The sequence below is a fragment of the Zootoca vivipara genome, chromosome 3, assembly GCF_965207765.1.
Source record: "Zootoca vivipara chromosome 3, rZooViv2.hap1.1, whole genome shotgun sequence".
Lineage (NCBI taxonomy): Eukaryota > Metazoa > Chordata > Lepidosauria > Squamata > Lacertidae > Zootoca > Zootoca vivipara.
The window spans coordinates 19,568,139-19,584,766 of record NC_142586.1 but is presented as its reverse complement, the minus strand read 5'-3'; the positions used below and the strand labels follow the sequence as shown (position 1 = coordinate 19,584,766).

Here is a 16,628-nt window from a genome sequence, read left to right as displayed (position 1 = left end):
TGATACTAGCAGTGGTCATATTCAGTCTGTAACATTTAGGTGTAATGCAAGTTATGTGTGGCTTGCAACTTTTAATAGAACAAATAAATATATTTTGCAAATTTAATTATTTCGTAGGTTAACTTCTCAATCTGGTGCTACATTACCAAATGGACGTAGTTTATGTAAGTACTTCATTTTTTATCTATGGCCTCTCCAATTAATAGTGATTTTTGTTGCTGTTGTTCCCTTGTTTTCTGTCAGCAATCTGATGTTTTTTCGCCCATGCAAACAAATGAATTACAAATAAGATTCCATGCAGCATTCTTTGCCATGATTTTCTTCTTATCACATTCACACATTATGTTAATTGTAATCTAAAAATAGTTGCTACTCTAAAGAAATGAGGATAAATATAAATCAATAGTGAAGTGGGAGGCTATGAAATGAAAAGAAGTGATTTTTATAAGGAAATTGCTTGTTTCTATTATGAGGTTGAAGCAGAATTGATAAGGTGTTTTTTACTTTTAAAAAAAATAGAAGTAGACTAAGGATTTACTAAGGCTTGACCTTTAAAGCCTTATGCGGCTTAGGACCCTCTTACCTACGGGACCGCCTCTCCTGGTATGCCCCGCAGAGGACATTAAGGTCCACAAATAATAACATACTGGAGATCCCGAGTCACAAGGTGGTTAGACTGGCCTCGACCAGCCGACCTGGTGGAACGTTTTCTCTCAGGAGATTAGGGCCCAGCGGGAGTTGTCATCTTTTTGTAGGGCCTGCAAGACAGAGCTGTTCCGCTTGGCCTTTGGACTGACTCAGTCTGATGTTACCCTCCCCATAGGCTTTACCCTACAGATCCTACAGATATTTAAATGAGGTTGCACTTGTAGATTCCTAATTTTAAAATTGAATTTTAACATTGTATTTAATCTGCATTTTAATTGAATTGTTTCTTTTATGCTTGCTTTGATATTCTTGTTGTTAGCTGCCCTGAGCCCGGTCTTGACTGGGAAGGGTGGGGTATAAATGAAATTATTATTATTATTATTATTATTATTATTATTATTATTATTATGGCTAAAAATAGCTAGAAGATATTGCAGGAGGAGGAGGAGGAGGAGAAGAAGAGAGTTCAGTATAGTGATTAGGATCTTGCAAGACCATGGTTCAAATCCCCACTCAACCATGAAGCTCACACTGTGACCTTGGGCCAGTAATTGTCTCAGCCCTAGCCTACCTCACAGGGTTATTGTGGGGATTAAATGAGGGGGAGAACCATGAACTCTACCTTGAGCTCCTTGAATAAAAAGCGGGGATATGAATGCAATAAATAAATAAATACATAAAATAAGCAGAGAGACAAAGTGACTTACCTGAATTTAGACATGTGGTTGATCTGTCAAGTTGGAATGTAATAAAAGTGATCCCGCAAGGAAAGTGAGAGTGGACAAAGTATCTACCTAGCTTTCTTACTCTACTTGTACCTTTCATATTTTGAATTTATCATTATTAGCATGTAATTCTTATTAAAACATTTAAAATCATTTCAGCGCTCAAAAGCAATTCTCTTCGTGGGGAGAAAAAGGTTGATGGGGACCATGCTTGTATAAATGGAGGTAGAGAAATTAGAAAAAGTTGCAGATCCAGAAAAAACAGATTTGAAAGTTTGAATCAGAGTTTACTATTTGACCAACTGGTAAACAGGTATGTGGAAATTTTCCAATAACATTTTCTAGATTACTGGCTTTGTTGACAGATTATTTTGTTTTCAGATTGCGAGAATACATCCTTTAACCATTCCTAAATTGCCTCTAATTAGTTTCTGATTCAAGTGTTTGACATATAATTAACAAAAAAATCCTAGTGCAGTACTGTCGGTCAAAATATTGAAATTTTTGTTTAATAACACACAACCATGCATACATATTGGTTTCTTTTCTGGATTATTTTAGTTTTAACTCTGTTTAACAGAGATTCTGATCTTTTTCTTCAGCTTCTAACATCCTATGGTTTTTGCAAAGTTATTGAATCTGCAGATGCCAACAACAACGATTGAAACTATAATAAATTTCATACTTGGACATTATTATGCTCCAGTTTTTATCACGGTTTTATTTCAGTGTAACTCCTGAAGGCAGGTGACTTTTATTCTCTTTGTCACCTATAAAGCAGGGGTGGCTATTTTTTTAAAAAAATGCTATGGGCAATTTACAGCCACCCCTCCCAAGTACCACATGCCAGTGGTGTGCATGGCCAATATATTTGCAGACTGCACGTGCAGCATACATACGCAAAAGAGACCACAAGTACACTTGCACATGCACACTCATGCAGTGCGCATGCAGTCATAGACTTAGCTAGATTTTTACATGGTAGAAAAGGCACCAGCATTTCTCATCATATTTTTTTCTTCTCAGAAATTTAGGCCGAGCTAGCATCCATTATTCATGCTCATGCAGTTTGTAACTGATTAGGTCATACAGCATTCCATGAGTACATTGTATTCACAGAATACCCAAATCACAAAATTGTCATCTCACAACTTGCTGTGTTAACACAGATGTTAACACAGAGCACACACACTCTTTCTCTGCAGGATGAGTGTTATTATAAAGTTCTCCCCACCCTAGCAGTAAGGTGGTGGTGGGGAAAGTGAACCTTTTCCTGTTCACTGTAGGACCCATGGAGAATAAAAAGAGTGTTCCCAGGACACCCTCTCCCCCCATACCTGTACTAACATGAGGAAAATGCTGCTTTTTATTCTTCTTCTGTAGAGAGCAGGTATCACTTGATCTTAGAGGGAGATGAAGAGAGAAAGCATCCTTTTGCTTTCTCTTGATGGAGCAATTTCTAACGAGGACGCAGAGCGCTTAATCTCAGTGCTGAGCACTACTGTTTGCATAGGTAGTATCACATATCATATAAAAACAATGTTCGTATATTACAGCACTGCTGAAGCTGTTCTTCAGGAAATGGACAATATTAACATCAGACGGAATAGGCGATCGGGTGAAGTGGAACGGTTGCGCATGTGGACAGATACAGAGTTTGTAAGTTCAAGTTTCCAGACCTCAAGTTATAAAAATACACCCTTTCAATTTTAAACATTTTGAATACGTTGTTTCTATGCAGCGCTTTAAACAGATGAATAAAATATAGACTCCAGGTTTTTTAATTATAAATTAATATGTTTGATTCATTTGCAAATAATCATGACAGCAATGGAGCAGAGAGGGAGAGGCAAAACTGAATTCAAATTCTGTGTGTAGCACATATTTGGCTGATCCATCTTTGGGTTTGCAAAGTTAATATAGACCAGTTCAGCTGTTGTTTTTTTCTACTGTTGAGTGGTCAGGGCCTGTATTGTTCCTGTGATTTCTTGAGGCCCCCCTCGAACAGTACAACAGCACGTTTGACAGCTAGTAATAGCTCAGGGAGTTGTCCTAGTTCCTATCTCCGACAACTCAGCAGACTTTCACAACTGTTGAAATGTAGTGGCAAATGGCTTGGTAAGTGAAAGCCAATTGATGAGGCAACAAGGCTTCCTCTTTTATGAGCTGGCTAAGTTGCAACAGCCCCGCCCTCCCAAGCAACCCTATTGGCTACTGGGAAGCTGTAGCTCTGTGTGGTAGAATCCCAGAGTCTCTGGTTCCTTTCTGTGGCTCCCAACCTTTGGGCAGCATCTCTGTGGGCATCCCATTGCTGCATGGTGGCAAGAAAACCAAAGAATTTGAACAGAATAATTGGGGGCACTTGCACTGTGCACCACCTGTAAGTTCCAGAATGCTGAATGTGCTCCTTTCCCAAAAATGTGAACGCTTGTTCAATAGCAGATGCTCCACTATTACAATAGCAAATATTTTTGTATGGCATAAGCCTTGTGAATATACATGCTGTAACAAATTTGTTTTGTTGGTCTTGATGTTGTAGTAGTAGGGAAATGATAACATGCTCACTGTGTCTTCAATGTCAGTAGCTGATTTATAATTGCCTATGGTCCCAAGCAGCACTTACTGTATATTCCTGCGTATAAGACTACTTTTTAATCCAGGAAAATCTTCTCAAAAGTCGGGGGTCGTCTTATACGCCGGGTCGTATTTCTTATACGGCGAGTATATCCCAAACTCTATATTTTAAATGGAAAAGTTGGGGGTCGTCTTATACGCCCAGTCATCTTATACGCCGGAATATACAGGTATTTCCCACCTTGAACACTTCCCAGATGATGTGTGTTTCTCTTTTTACAATGCAGATTATTATGATATTATATTTATTCCAGGAAAACATGGATATGTATTCACGTGTCAAGAGGAGGAGGAAATCACTGAGGAGAAATAGCTATGGAATCCAGAACCACCATGAAGTTTCCACAGAAGGGGAAGAAGAAGGTAATGACAGAGGTTAGCTAGCTACCTTTGTAGGTGATATTGAAAATGTTTGTGTAAAAAGCCAATATAGGGGTTACAAGATTATATAGTCATGGAATTGCTGATATCTTTAAATTTATTTAGTTATATCCCACAGACCAAAACAATCTCTACTCTGTACATATTCAGTCAATTTACTGAACGGATTGATTTTAAATTCTTTATCACCTGTGATAAAATTTATCCTGATATATTATGAAAATACTCTTTGTGACCAAATTCTATCTATCTATCTATCTATCTATCTATCTATCTATCTATCTATCTATCTATCAGAATCATTTTTACAAATTAACAAGAATCCTTTTACAAGAGTCTGCAATGAAGTTGTATAAATTCTTTATTTGCCTTTTATTTCTAGAATCTCAAGAAGAAGATGGAGATATTGAAGTAGAGGAGGCAGAGGGAGAAGAAAACGATCGTCCATATAACCTGAGACAAAGAAAAACAGTGGACAGATACCAAGCGCCTCCTATAGGTAAGAGAGAAGCATAAACATGCACACCACTCTTCCTTAATTTTAGTAGCTGTGTTGGTCAGGCTGTCTTCAATGCATAGCAAGAGAAATGGTACCTTTTTACCAGACTATTTTTTTAACTGCTGGAAGCCCAAGTTCCTTTCATAATATTTTTCTTTTTGCACTGGGTGTTCTTTGAGACATTATTGCCGCATTTGCATGTTGCACTACAGCAATACTCAATGAGCTTAGGCAAGCCTCGAGCTCATGCGTTCTTCCTTCCGAATGAATAGCTGGAAGGAGGTCAGGTGCTTTTTCTTTTTTGTAATTATGGCTTCTTATAACATCCTAGACTAACAAACCATGGTTAAAATAGACTGGTTTGTTTGAAACCATGGCTTCAAGTTAATGTTAACTTGTTGGTTTGGATAAAATGTCAAACCACAGTTAAGAAAAAGGCATCTAACCTTCCAGCTATTCAGAATGAATTATGTATGGTTCTAACTGTGTGTCTGTTTCACTGACAATTCTTGTAAAACCTCTGCCATTTAGGTATGATGAGATTAGCAGTAGGACTTTGCTCTCCTGTGTGACTCCTTTTCTCTCTACCCTCTTGCTGCGTGCAGCAGTGATGGGAAATCTGTGTTTCTCCAATTGTCGGACTCCAGATCCCATCAACCCCAGCTAGCATAGCCAGTGCTCAGGGACGATTGGAGCTCATAGTCCAGCAACAGCTGGAGGACAACAAGTTTCCTCTTCTTTAAAGAAGTGGGAGAGCCCATAATTAATTTAAATAGGAAATCTGCTCGGTTGCACCTTTTAACTTGTATTTATACTTGTATATTTTGGGAGCAATCCAGTGGAAGTTGTACATACGTCTTAAAGAAATGAGTGTGATTTGAGTAGGGTTGCCATACATCCAGAATTTCCCGGACATACCTGGGATACTGCAGCTGCAAGCAGTGTTTGGGCGAAAATTTTCAAAACGTCTGGGGAAAATCCGGACATATGGCAGCCCATGCCGGCATTCTTGTTTTTGCTGAATTTCCTCAGAAATAGCTCAAAAACATCCAATTTCTTGGCGATTTTGTAAATAAAGCTATTTTTTGCAATATAGCAACCCTAGATTTGAGAAAACTGATTTGGAGAAAAGAGGATGCTGGAGTTTTTAAAAAGTTGTTTATTTATTGCTTGCTTGCTTACATAAAGTTCTGAGCTTTTGCAAGATACCTAACAGTAAGCATGTACAGTGGTACCTCGACATCTGAATGCCTCGACTTAACGAAGGTTTCGACTTACGAAGTCGACAACCCTGGAAGTTTTTTTGCTGCGCGCGTGTGTTCTGCGCCTGTGCAGAAGCACAAAATCGCACTTCACGCATGCACAGGACGCTTCGACAACCGAAGACTTCGACTTACAAAGAGCGCCGCAGAAAGGATCGTCTTCGTAAGTCGAGGTACCACTGTAGTTGTTTGTGTAAATCGGTAAGAAAATAAAAACAATAGTACACAAATTTGTATTGTTTTTCAAATTGGTTTGTCTTCTCCAGTGCCCGCACACCAGAAGAAAAGGGACAATGCGTTGTTTGATATACATAGATCTCCTGCAAGAAGAAGCCATATTAGGTAAATCGGTGGTCACCAACTTTTTGGGGCATAAAGATACATTTGGAATTTTGAGAGAGTGCCATGGGCACCAGTTTCTCTTCCCCAAGTCACTTCCCCCCCAAAGATGTAAAGAGATGTAAAAAGATGTTTCTGTAACACACACATAGGGGAGCAGGAAGTACATTGGCGTTAATAAACTTGGTCTAATATATCATGGTTTATTAGATCAAGTCGCAACAGAACCAGACCATAGTGAAACATTTCAGATATCATTATAAACTAGAGCTTTGAATTCTCCTGTTTCGAACAAATCATGCTTAAGATTAACCATAGTTAGTTGGAATTCGATAAAATGACAACCTGCAGTTAATAAAAATAGAAGTAAAAGCTTCCAGTCTTACATGCTGATGAAGCAGGGTTCCTTTCAGTTCAGTTCCTTTCACAAGAAACTGGTCCAGTTCAGTGTATGAAGATAAGGTGGTTTTCTCTGCTTACTACATTTTTTTGGCGTTCTTAACTGTTAGCATTGGAATGCTGAATACATGCTGTTCTTCAGTGAAATACTTTTGTTGCTTCCATAGGAGAAAGAAGCATGCTATTCATAGCAGTGATACAACCTCTTCAGATGAAGAACGCTTTGAAAGAAGAAAATCTAAGAGCATGGCAAGAGCAAGGAACAGGTAATTTTTTGTTCTTCTTCTCAACCTTGGAGAATAATAGCTTGGAGAATAATAGCTTCACTATACTTGGTGAAGCTTGTCAGACATGCAAAACTACCTTATTCTGACTTGGATAATTGGCTCATCTAGTCTAGTATTCTCTGCTCTGACTGGCAGCAAGTCTGCATGGTCTCAGGATTGGGGTCTTTCCCGGTCTGCTCCCTAAGTGCTTTTTAAATTAAAGATGCCTGGGATGTAGTCTGAGACTTTGCTTGCAAACCATGTGGTTTATACTTTTTTATCGTACAGATTTTGTATCTTTGCATGTGTCATACTCATACTACTTCTTGTAAATTAGTCTTTTCGTTCTTTGTCCCTGACACTTAGCGACACTTTTCCTCTGGTGACTGAAGTTATTAGTATTATGTTGGGACATATTGAAACATCGTATAGTTTTCCACTTGACATACATTGGATGGCAACCCTGCTCACTGTGAAATTGAATGTGACCTAATTGGGTGCTGTTTTTGTATCTGTATTGAAACAGATGTCTGCCTATGAACTTCAGAGCAGAAGACTTGGCCTGTGGAATCCTGCGTGAACGAGTGAAAGTTGGTGCAAGTTTGGCTGATGTAGATCCTATGATTCTTGACAAATCGGTGCGCTCCATCTATTTGTCTTCATAACTATACATCTATTTTACAACAAACTAATCGGAATTGCTAATCCGAAGCTTAAATAAATGCATAATGAGTTGGTTAATAAAATCAGCACTCGTTGTGTTGTACTGTATATTGCTGACTCAAAAAAAAGGAAACCATAAATTACACATCCAAAGTTAAAAATAAATTCATAGTTTAATAAAACTGTTCTGTACCTGACATAATACGTTACCTGGTTGTGAATGCCTACCTGTCCCGTACCTAATACGTTAGATAATAGGGCAAGTGGAAGCATGGGTACCAGAGAACAGTTGGGAGCCTTAAAATGCTCCTGTTTGTACCTTAGTAGGGGAGACTTGTTGTCAGTGTCAATCAGCTGATCAGTGGTGACAGCAAGCCTGCAGCAGTCAGCTGAGCTGCGGAGTACTCCATTGGGGCTGGCAGTTAGCACAAGTGCCCCTTTGCATTGCTGTCTTGAATTGAAACCAGCAATGCCAAAGGATCTTCTATAGGTATGGCAGGTGCTGTACCTGCAGAAGATTTTTTTCTTCTGGGATCCCTTGATGTCAGATGACTGACACTTGGGAGACTCTGTCCACTATCAAAATGGCCATGGTGGGGAATGATCCGGGAGGTGGGGATCCGGCCCACTGCCTGGATCCTGTTCCTCACCCCTGTTATAAGCTTATGTTGATTATACATGAAACCAATAGCTAAAAATACTATTTATCTCCCTTTCAGGTGCGCTTTGATAGCATAGGTGGACTGAGCAATCATATTCATGCACTTAAGGAAATGGTCATATTTCCTCTTCTTTATCCTGAAATATTTGAAAAATTCAAAATTCAGCCTCCAAGGTAGGTAGATTTTCCCCCTTCATATTTTTTTTTTGTATTTGACGTATATTGTTTTAATATATCATGCTTGAGAAAGAATTTAGCAGACTCTGGGATGTACTATGCCACTTGCCCCAAGATGTCAACACAGGTGAATGAAGAGTGGTGTTGAAGGGACTATTCGGCAGGCTAAGTCCACCCTTCACTTGTTTCTTGAAGAAACCATTCAGCACAACTAGTTGTAAAGTTCAGATTAAGTTAATTCCAATACATACAATTAGAAGAGCTATGTATTTGGCTCGATCCAGTTGACTTGGAGCTGTGATGGGGTGGTGATTGCAAAAGTAATTTGAAGAGTGTACAACTGGGTTTAAAAAAAAAAGTTTAGTTTGCTCAAATATACCTAAGGGATTTTACTGGATGATGGTCAGGACCTCTATAGCTTGTTGCTGTGGTTAAAAAGGGGGAGTTAATGTGAAAGGACTGCTGAACCAAACATTTGCTTTTCTTTTGCAAATGTGTGTGTCAGGCCCTTTCTGAAGAATAAAGCAGAGGCGGCTTTTTGTGTGTGGTCTAAAGCATAGTAGCATTTTGGTTTTAATCGGACTGGTGAAAGAAGTTACTGCATTTTTGGAGATTCATGCAGTGATGTCAGAGGAGATGATATGTGTTAGTCAGAGCCTTTAAAATAACTACAAGAAGTTGGCAAAAAAGGGTTTCACGACATGGCAAACTTGTGCAGCAGGAGCTAATCTAACAGAACCAATATGTTAAACCATAGAATCAACACTCTACTTTTCCTCTTGTGCCTTAATTGATTTTCTCTGCCCTTTCCCTCATTTTGTAAACTGCTTTGAGGTTTTTACAGTAAGGTGGTGTATAAATTTTTATGAAATAAATATATTGGGTAGATTTGCATAAGGGTAAGAGAACTTGAGAGAGAGAGAGAGATGTTCGGATTCTAATCTTACCAGTAAAAACTTTTCCTCTTGGCAATCAGTCTTTAGAAATATATCTGATGATATTGTGATATTTTAATCTGTGATATTGCACTATAACCCACTGGCCTGGCAGCTGACATATCAACAAGAAGTGATAGACTTACCTTTCTCTTTATATGATTTGGAACAGAGAGAATAATTATCACATTCGCAAACAAAAAAAGAACATACCTGAAAAAGAATGTTGGGCACTTCACTATTGGCATTCCTACCATGTGGGTAACAAATATTTCTGCATCGAACAAGAAACAAAGAAATAGTGATTACTATATTTATCCATTTGTCTTCAGGGGCTGTTTGTTTTATGGTCCTCCTGGAACAGGTAAAACCTTGGTAGCTAGAGCTCTGGCCAATGAATGCACACAAGGGGAGAGAAAAGTTGCTTTTTTCATGAGGAAAGGAGCAGACTGTCTCAGCAAATGGGTTGGTGAATCTGAACGACAACTTCGACTCCTCTTCGATCAAGTTAGTACACAACATTATCTCTTTGATAGTTTCAACCAAAACAGGATGGGAGTGCTTGTCAGAAACGTTTTCATTGGAGGCTGTGATTCTGGAGGCAGGGATGTCAAAAGGGGGTAAAAATTCACCTATTCACACAGGAAGGGAAATAAAATCTAGGGAGCACTGCTCTTGCTCTGAACTATCTTCATTTGCAGTTGGTGAGGCCACGTTGCCAAATCGGATTAGCTACATAATGTCATAGCATCATCATATTTTCTACAGGAACTTTTGCTGGAATCACTGCAGGAAGAGAGGAAAGGGGTTTTTATTTAAGTAGCAGCAAAGTGTAGGCAAGAATGGCTTCACATTAACAAGCACAAAAGGGACATTAAAGCCAATTCTCCTATGTAGGTCTGCTGAAAGTCCCATTAAGATTAATGGGGCTTACTCCTAGTAAAGTAATGATAGGATTTCAGCCTTAAGTTTACTTTGGGACACATCCTCCCCCCACAATTGCTTTCACTCTGAAAATCAAAACAGGCAAATTTTCTCATATCCCTAATTTCTTATAGCAGTACTTAATTGCACTGTGTTGGCAGATGATATAAAAAGAAACAAAGGAAACATTTGAAACGTATTATCTTGATTGTCTAAAGCTTTCATTTACTGTACTAGCATATTCAATGTACTGATGGAACTCAGCTGTATGGAATGGAGCCTAATTTCTTGCTACATAAAATGCAGGATCTTCTGTCTATGGAAGGGGTCTTCCCATGAACAGAAGCAGTCCTTCCATGAGCAGAATGAAAACTAAGATCAAACACTATAATTGTCAGATTTTGTTAGAAATAGCTGTCGGGTTTTTCTTAGAATACTAAATAACAAGTTGACTTAGGTGAATTCCTAGAATAGAAACGTACAAGAGGACAAAGAATGCTCTGTGTAATTGAAAATTTGAGGCTTGTTCTCTTTTTATAGTGTGTTCATCAAACTTTTCTTTTTGTTGGATCCGTTGGGTGTACCTGCTTGGAAAGAAATAGGAGCAGGTTGTTTGAGCAAAAAACTTGCTGCAGCTTCTTTTTACCTTGATTAGAATATGAGGGATGTTACCCTGACAGCTCATGCCTCTCAGCTGAACATAGGAAGAATTGCACTTCTGCTTTGCCTGCTGCAGTGATACTCTGGACCAACTCATATGAGCATAGATCAACATTTACAATTCCCTCCAAGCAGATGAACTGTTGAAAGTGAATCTTGGCTCTCACAAAAAGAAAATATTTAATGGTACTTGTATGACTGGCATGGGAGAGGAGGTAGACTTATGAATGTAATCTTGCAGAATTTGAGAAACAACCTGTTTATTTCCCCCTCTTTTAACAACATCCTGAATCTGTACTATTATTGCTGTTGCCATTTAGTAAAATGCATTTGATCAGTGAACACCTTCAGTTGGTGAACTTTAGATTTCTGACCAGAGTGGGTTTACCCAGAAGGACAGCAATTCAAGTTAGACATTAAATAAAGGTACAGGTAGGCTTAGTCCTTGGCATTATAAACAAATGCTTTTCTTGTGTTTTTTTTTAACTAAAACTGTTTGTTGCTCACCAGGCGTACCTGATGAGGCCATCCATAATCTTTTTTGATGAAATCGATGGATTGGCCCCAGTCCGTTCTAGCAGGCAGGACCAGATTCACAGGTAATCCTAGTGTATTACTTCTGAATATCTTGTGTTGGCTCCACAATTTCATTGCTCACACAATGGTAGATCCAACACCTTTTCATATTAAGTGCATAGGGTGGTATCCAAGTAAGGGCTTTGTCAAGCACAAGGATTTCCACTTGCACAGTTGAGTTTCCCTGCACGCTCCCCGTGCCTTCCACAGATCTTCTGTGGAGGGTTGGGGGACACGTCAGAACAGATTTAAGGGGTTTGCAAGGAGAGGAGAGGGAGGGGAAATTCTGTTATGCAATCAAAGGTTCTTGTGCTAGTGGAAGCACTTTGTTGAATACCACCCATAAATATTTAGGTCGGTGAATATGATAAATAAAACGCAACATGAAAACTACTAGTAAGCAGATTGTCAGCAGAACATTCTAAATGGTTTAACTGGATCCCCCCCAAAAAACTTTTATCTCCTGTGAGCAAAATATTTTTTGTTAGCTTCTGCAAGGTAAGCTTCATTTTAATTCTAGCAACTTATTTGATCACTGGTGTATAACTGATACAGGAATTGTGCACAAAGTGATGCGGCTGTGCTCCCTGGGTGCTTGTCAGTGGTACATTATATGGTGGAAAGGGCTGTGGGGCTCAAATGCAGCTGTGAATAGATTGGAAATTCGCCCTGCAGCAGTAGTGATAGGCAAAAGGTAGCTGGTATATCTCTTTGGCTATGTCAGTAAAGAGAAAGTTTTTCCTTCTCCAGACTTTGTGTGGGTGGGCAAGGATCAAACAGAAACAGGTTAAGGATTGCTCTTTACTTTGCTTCTCTGTGGAGCATTGTCAGGGCATAAAAGAAACTCTTCTTTGTTCAATAATGGGTTACAACAGGCATCCCCAAACTTTGGCCCTCCAGATGTTTTGGACTACAATTCCCATCTGCCCCGACCACTGGTCCTGTTAGCTAGGGATCATGGGAGTTGTAGGCCAAAACATCTGCAGGGCTGCAGTTTGGGGATGCCTGGGCTACAACATAACTTTGTGAGAAGACATATTCAGAATTATGCCTTTTGGGATCGAATGCTTGTTACTCGCATACTTAGGCCTTGTCTATGAGCAACACCAAAAAATGATAGTTCTTTTCAAATGCTTATGTTGTTCATAAATATAGTGTTGCTAACCTTGGCTGGGATCCAATCTCCTGCAAGCAGTGTTTGACTCTGGCTCTCCTGCTGGTAGGAGCGGACGATGATTTTTCTTACTTTCCTTCACAATGAAACACCTTTGTACCCTCTGAAAATCTTCTGCAGAGGGTTGGGGTGTTGGGATTTTTGTACACCGATCTGCTCAAGCAGTGAGGAATGGTATGGATTGTGTGTCTGACTTTTCCTGTGGGAAAGGAAGCTGTATTTATCTTCCTTTCTCCTCACGTGATGTTATTGTACTCACTTCACATTCACTTCTGTCTCTTAATGTGACTGGAAGCAGAGATGCCGAGCTCCCGATTTTACTTTGTACATAGCCCTAAATAAAGTAGTAATAAATCTACTTTATGGCTCTTTATATGTACTCTACTCACGCTGAGCAGGGCCGCATATCACCATACCGGCGTGGCTGGGGGCCGACATGGGGGACCCATCAAAAGGGAGGGGGGATTTTACGAGAGAAGGATTCTGAATTGCGTTCCCCTTTCTGCCAGCAGAATATCTCTGCCAAATCAAGAGTCTTCCAAGGAAAGAAGGAACCCTTCCATTTGTGAATGGCTTAATTTGGTTTTGCCATACATGTCATGGTTATCCATGTCTTTTATTTAGGATGGTTAAAACATTTTTAATGACTGTATTTACATTTTTTGTAACGTTCTCCCTAAAAATGCGGTTGAAATGTTGTTTTAGCTCTATAGTGTCTACTCTACTTGCTCTCATGGATGGATTAGACAACAGAGGAGAAATCGTTGTCATTGGTGCTACAAACAGACTTGATTCTATAGATCCAGCACTCAGGAGACCTGGTCGTTTTGACAGGGAATTTCTTTTTAGCCTGCCTGATCAAAAGGTAAGAATATGAAGTTGTTATTTTATTTCTTATATCCCACCCTTCCTCTCAAGAGCCCAGGGCAACATTAGAAGCTAATTGAAAGCACAATACAAAGTACAACAAATAAGTCAGCATTAAATGATACAAATTCAAATAGGTAAACCAGGACTGACCAGAGACATTTTAATGCCTGTTGCAGGTCAGTAAACAGCAAGGTAACAGTTTGCTGCGCTTCCAAAGTCTGAGGGAGCTGCCTCATCTGCCTAATGGTAGGGCAGGCTCTCATGTAAGCTACCATAATTTTTTAAACTAAGAGAACCTAATAGTGCCAGATAGTCATCTTACATTACATTTGAAAAAATAACCTCTGTAGGTAAACCATATCAGTAAAAGTTCATGGCTTCCTTCATGCCACCATTCTTATACTCGGCTTTTGTCTGAGAATAAATATACTAGTTCACTCCTTCCTGATATGAATGGGTGTACATCTTACTAGAAATAGCCAGCAACATACATTTTTAAAAATTGTTTTCCAGAATTATATTCTCCTATATTCTTTTGTATTAACTTATCTTTATTGAAGTCCTCCTTTGAAGTATTAGTTTTCTATTATACTGTCTGAATAATCATGTTTGTGGTATTTTTCTGCAGTAATAAACTGCTTGTTAAAAATTAAATGGGGAAGCACATAATTAGTTTGGATTAAATGAAAGGGCATAAGTTAACCAATTTGTCTGTAAAATTCTTTATATACTCATACCAAGATTTCAGTTACTTTGGGAACAAAAGTGAGCTTGGAGAGACTATCTAGGGCAGTGATGGCGAACCTGTTAGAGACAGAGTGCCTAGACCCAAAACCCACTTACTGTATTTATCACAAAGTGCCAACACAGCCATTTAACTTGAACACTGAGATTTTAGTTTAGAGAAAACAACTCTTACATTAACATCTTTTGTCTTAAAAGAAAAACACAATAACAGAGCTTTCAATGATACAAACAACTTTTTATTGAAAGGTAAAAGTTTGCATTAAGATGATCCAAACAAAGTAAGGAAAGCAATCCCAAGTGCTTTCATTGACTTAAAATTATTTGGCAGAGAATTCCACACTTTAAGGATTCCCTGCTTTTAAGCTGCAGCCCCAAGCAAGGAAGCGTTCTTGGTGTTGCCCTCTGAGCCCATGCAGAGCCTCGTTTCTTGAAAGGGCCCCAGGGGTTGCCCCATGTGCTAGCCCCGCTCCCTCACCCAGCCCCGACTGGCCCCTACGCAGGGTGTGTAATGCCTCAACCTCGCAGCAGGAGCAGGAGCAGGAGCAGGAGGAGGAGGAGGAGGAGGAGGAAGGCAGCTGCTCAGTATGTACTCTCGGTGGCCCACCAATGCAGCAGCACGCCTCTGAGCGTGTGCAGAACGCTGTGGCCTCCCCACCCACAGTGGAGGCTCCCCAAGGGAAAACGCACGCCCTGGGGGTTGTGGCTCTGTTTTGCACACACACACACCGACGCCCCATCTGAGGCTCTTCTACTTGGACACAAGTCCCATGATGATCCACGCCCAGCCTCTGAAAACAACACGAGCGCCTGCTTGGCGATGGTGTCATGTATCCGAATGGGACCAATGCCCCACCCAGCCCTTCCCTTTGCGCCTCCCTGGCCACGGGGGCACCCTCTCAGTCTGGGCATCCCGTGCGGAGTGGCTGAGGAAGAGGAGCCCTAAAGGCACTGCAGCAGACGGGCCAGTTTGGAGATTTCAGCTCTTTATTGTCCTGCTTGTGCATCATCCAAAACTGAGGGCCCACCATAATCATTGCTGGTACTATTTTGCAACATGCTCGCGCAGAATACTAATTACAACAATATGCTCCGGAGGCCTCCTCGCAATTGGGTGCACTGAACAATTGGGCCAAAGAATAGCTGTGACCCCTGTTTTGGAGAGAGTCGGCGCCCTGTCTGGCATCACATCCCGCTCCTGCTGCACAGTTTCCTGCGTCGACCCGCTGCGCACATGGCACTCCGGCTGCCCAAGTTGAGCTGAGGACTTGATGCGCTGCCTTTGCTTTCTGACGGCTCTGTGCTTGGGCAGTGGCGCACGTGCCAACAGAGAGGCCTCTGAGTGCCCCCTCTGGCACGCGTGCCATAGGTTTGCCACCACTGATCTAGGGATTGGGTCTTTTCGGCAAACTAAGGCCCGCGGGCTGGATCAGGCCAATTGCCTTCTGGATCTCGCCTGCGGAGAGTCTGGGAATCGCCGCGTGGGTCGCCAGCATGCATGTTCTTTCCCTCTCCCTCACACGGCGCCGCCTCCGGCGCCGCCTCCTCCCTCCCTCCCTCCTGACTTCTCCCCACCCTGCCTGGAAGAGGAAGGGGGCTGGGCTTTGTTGGTGCCAGCAGCAGCAGCTGCGCTCGAGCGGCTGCCATTTTAAGTAGCCCCTCTCTGGAGCCCTTTCGTGTGCCGTTCATCGTCCTGCCACCACCAGCCCCTGCCGCTCGTAGGGCTTGTGGTGCTCTTGCATCATTTCCCCCCTCAAAATATAGTCCGGTCCCCTACAAGGTCTGAGGGACAGTGGACCAGCCCCTTGCTGAAAAAGTTTGCTGACCCTGGTCTCATCAATAGGCCAATAATACCCAGCTCTATCTCTCCCTGTCAATTAATGCCAAGGAGATTGTGGAAGCTGTGCAATGTTGCCTGGAAGCAGTGAAGACAGGATGCAGGCTAACAAGTTGAGCCTTTGTCTAGACAAGGCAGGGATGGTTTTGGCCAGTAGATGGGCTAATTCAGGACTGAGAATGCAGCTTGTCCTGGATACTTTTAAATTCCTATGAAGGTTCAGGGTCAGCTTGGGAGGGGTGCTCCTGATGTTC

At 40.9% G+C, this 16,628-nt stretch overlaps 1 protein-coding gene across 5 annotated transcripts in view; it reads left to right on the top strand.

The window, feature by feature from the left end:
- The window catches only part of ATAD2B (ATPase family AAA domain containing 2B), a 58,534-nt gene that overhangs the window by 11,237 nt on the left and 30,669 nt on the right, over window positions 1–16,628 (top strand). For 3 of the 5 annotated variants that reach the window (XM_060272441.2, XM_060272440.2, XM_060272442.2), the window contains exons 3-14: window positions 118–164; window positions 1,533–1,686; window positions 2,930–3,032; window positions 4,262–4,382; window positions 4,771–4,887; window positions 6,416–6,491; window positions 7,055–7,153; window positions 7,680–7,791; window positions 8,536–8,651; window positions 9,922–10,096; window positions 11,684–11,772; window positions 13,629–13,788. In XM_060272441.2, coding sequence (XP_060128424.2) covers window positions 118–164; window positions 1,533–1,686; window positions 2,930–3,032; window positions 4,262–4,382; window positions 4,771–4,887; window positions 6,416–6,491; window positions 7,055–7,153; window positions 7,680–7,791; window positions 8,536–8,651; window positions 9,922–10,096; window positions 11,684–11,772; window positions 13,629–13,788 — 1,369 coding nt within the window. The remainder of the gene's footprint in view (window positions 1–117; window positions 165–1,532; window positions 1,687–2,929; window positions 3,033–4,261; window positions 4,383–4,770; window positions 4,888–6,415; window positions 6,492–7,054; window positions 7,154–7,679; window positions 7,792–8,535; window positions 8,652–9,921; window positions 10,097–11,683; window positions 11,773–13,628; window positions 13,789–16,628) is intronic. The other 2 variants (XM_035109985.3, XM_035109984.3) reach the window with 1 other exon arrangement.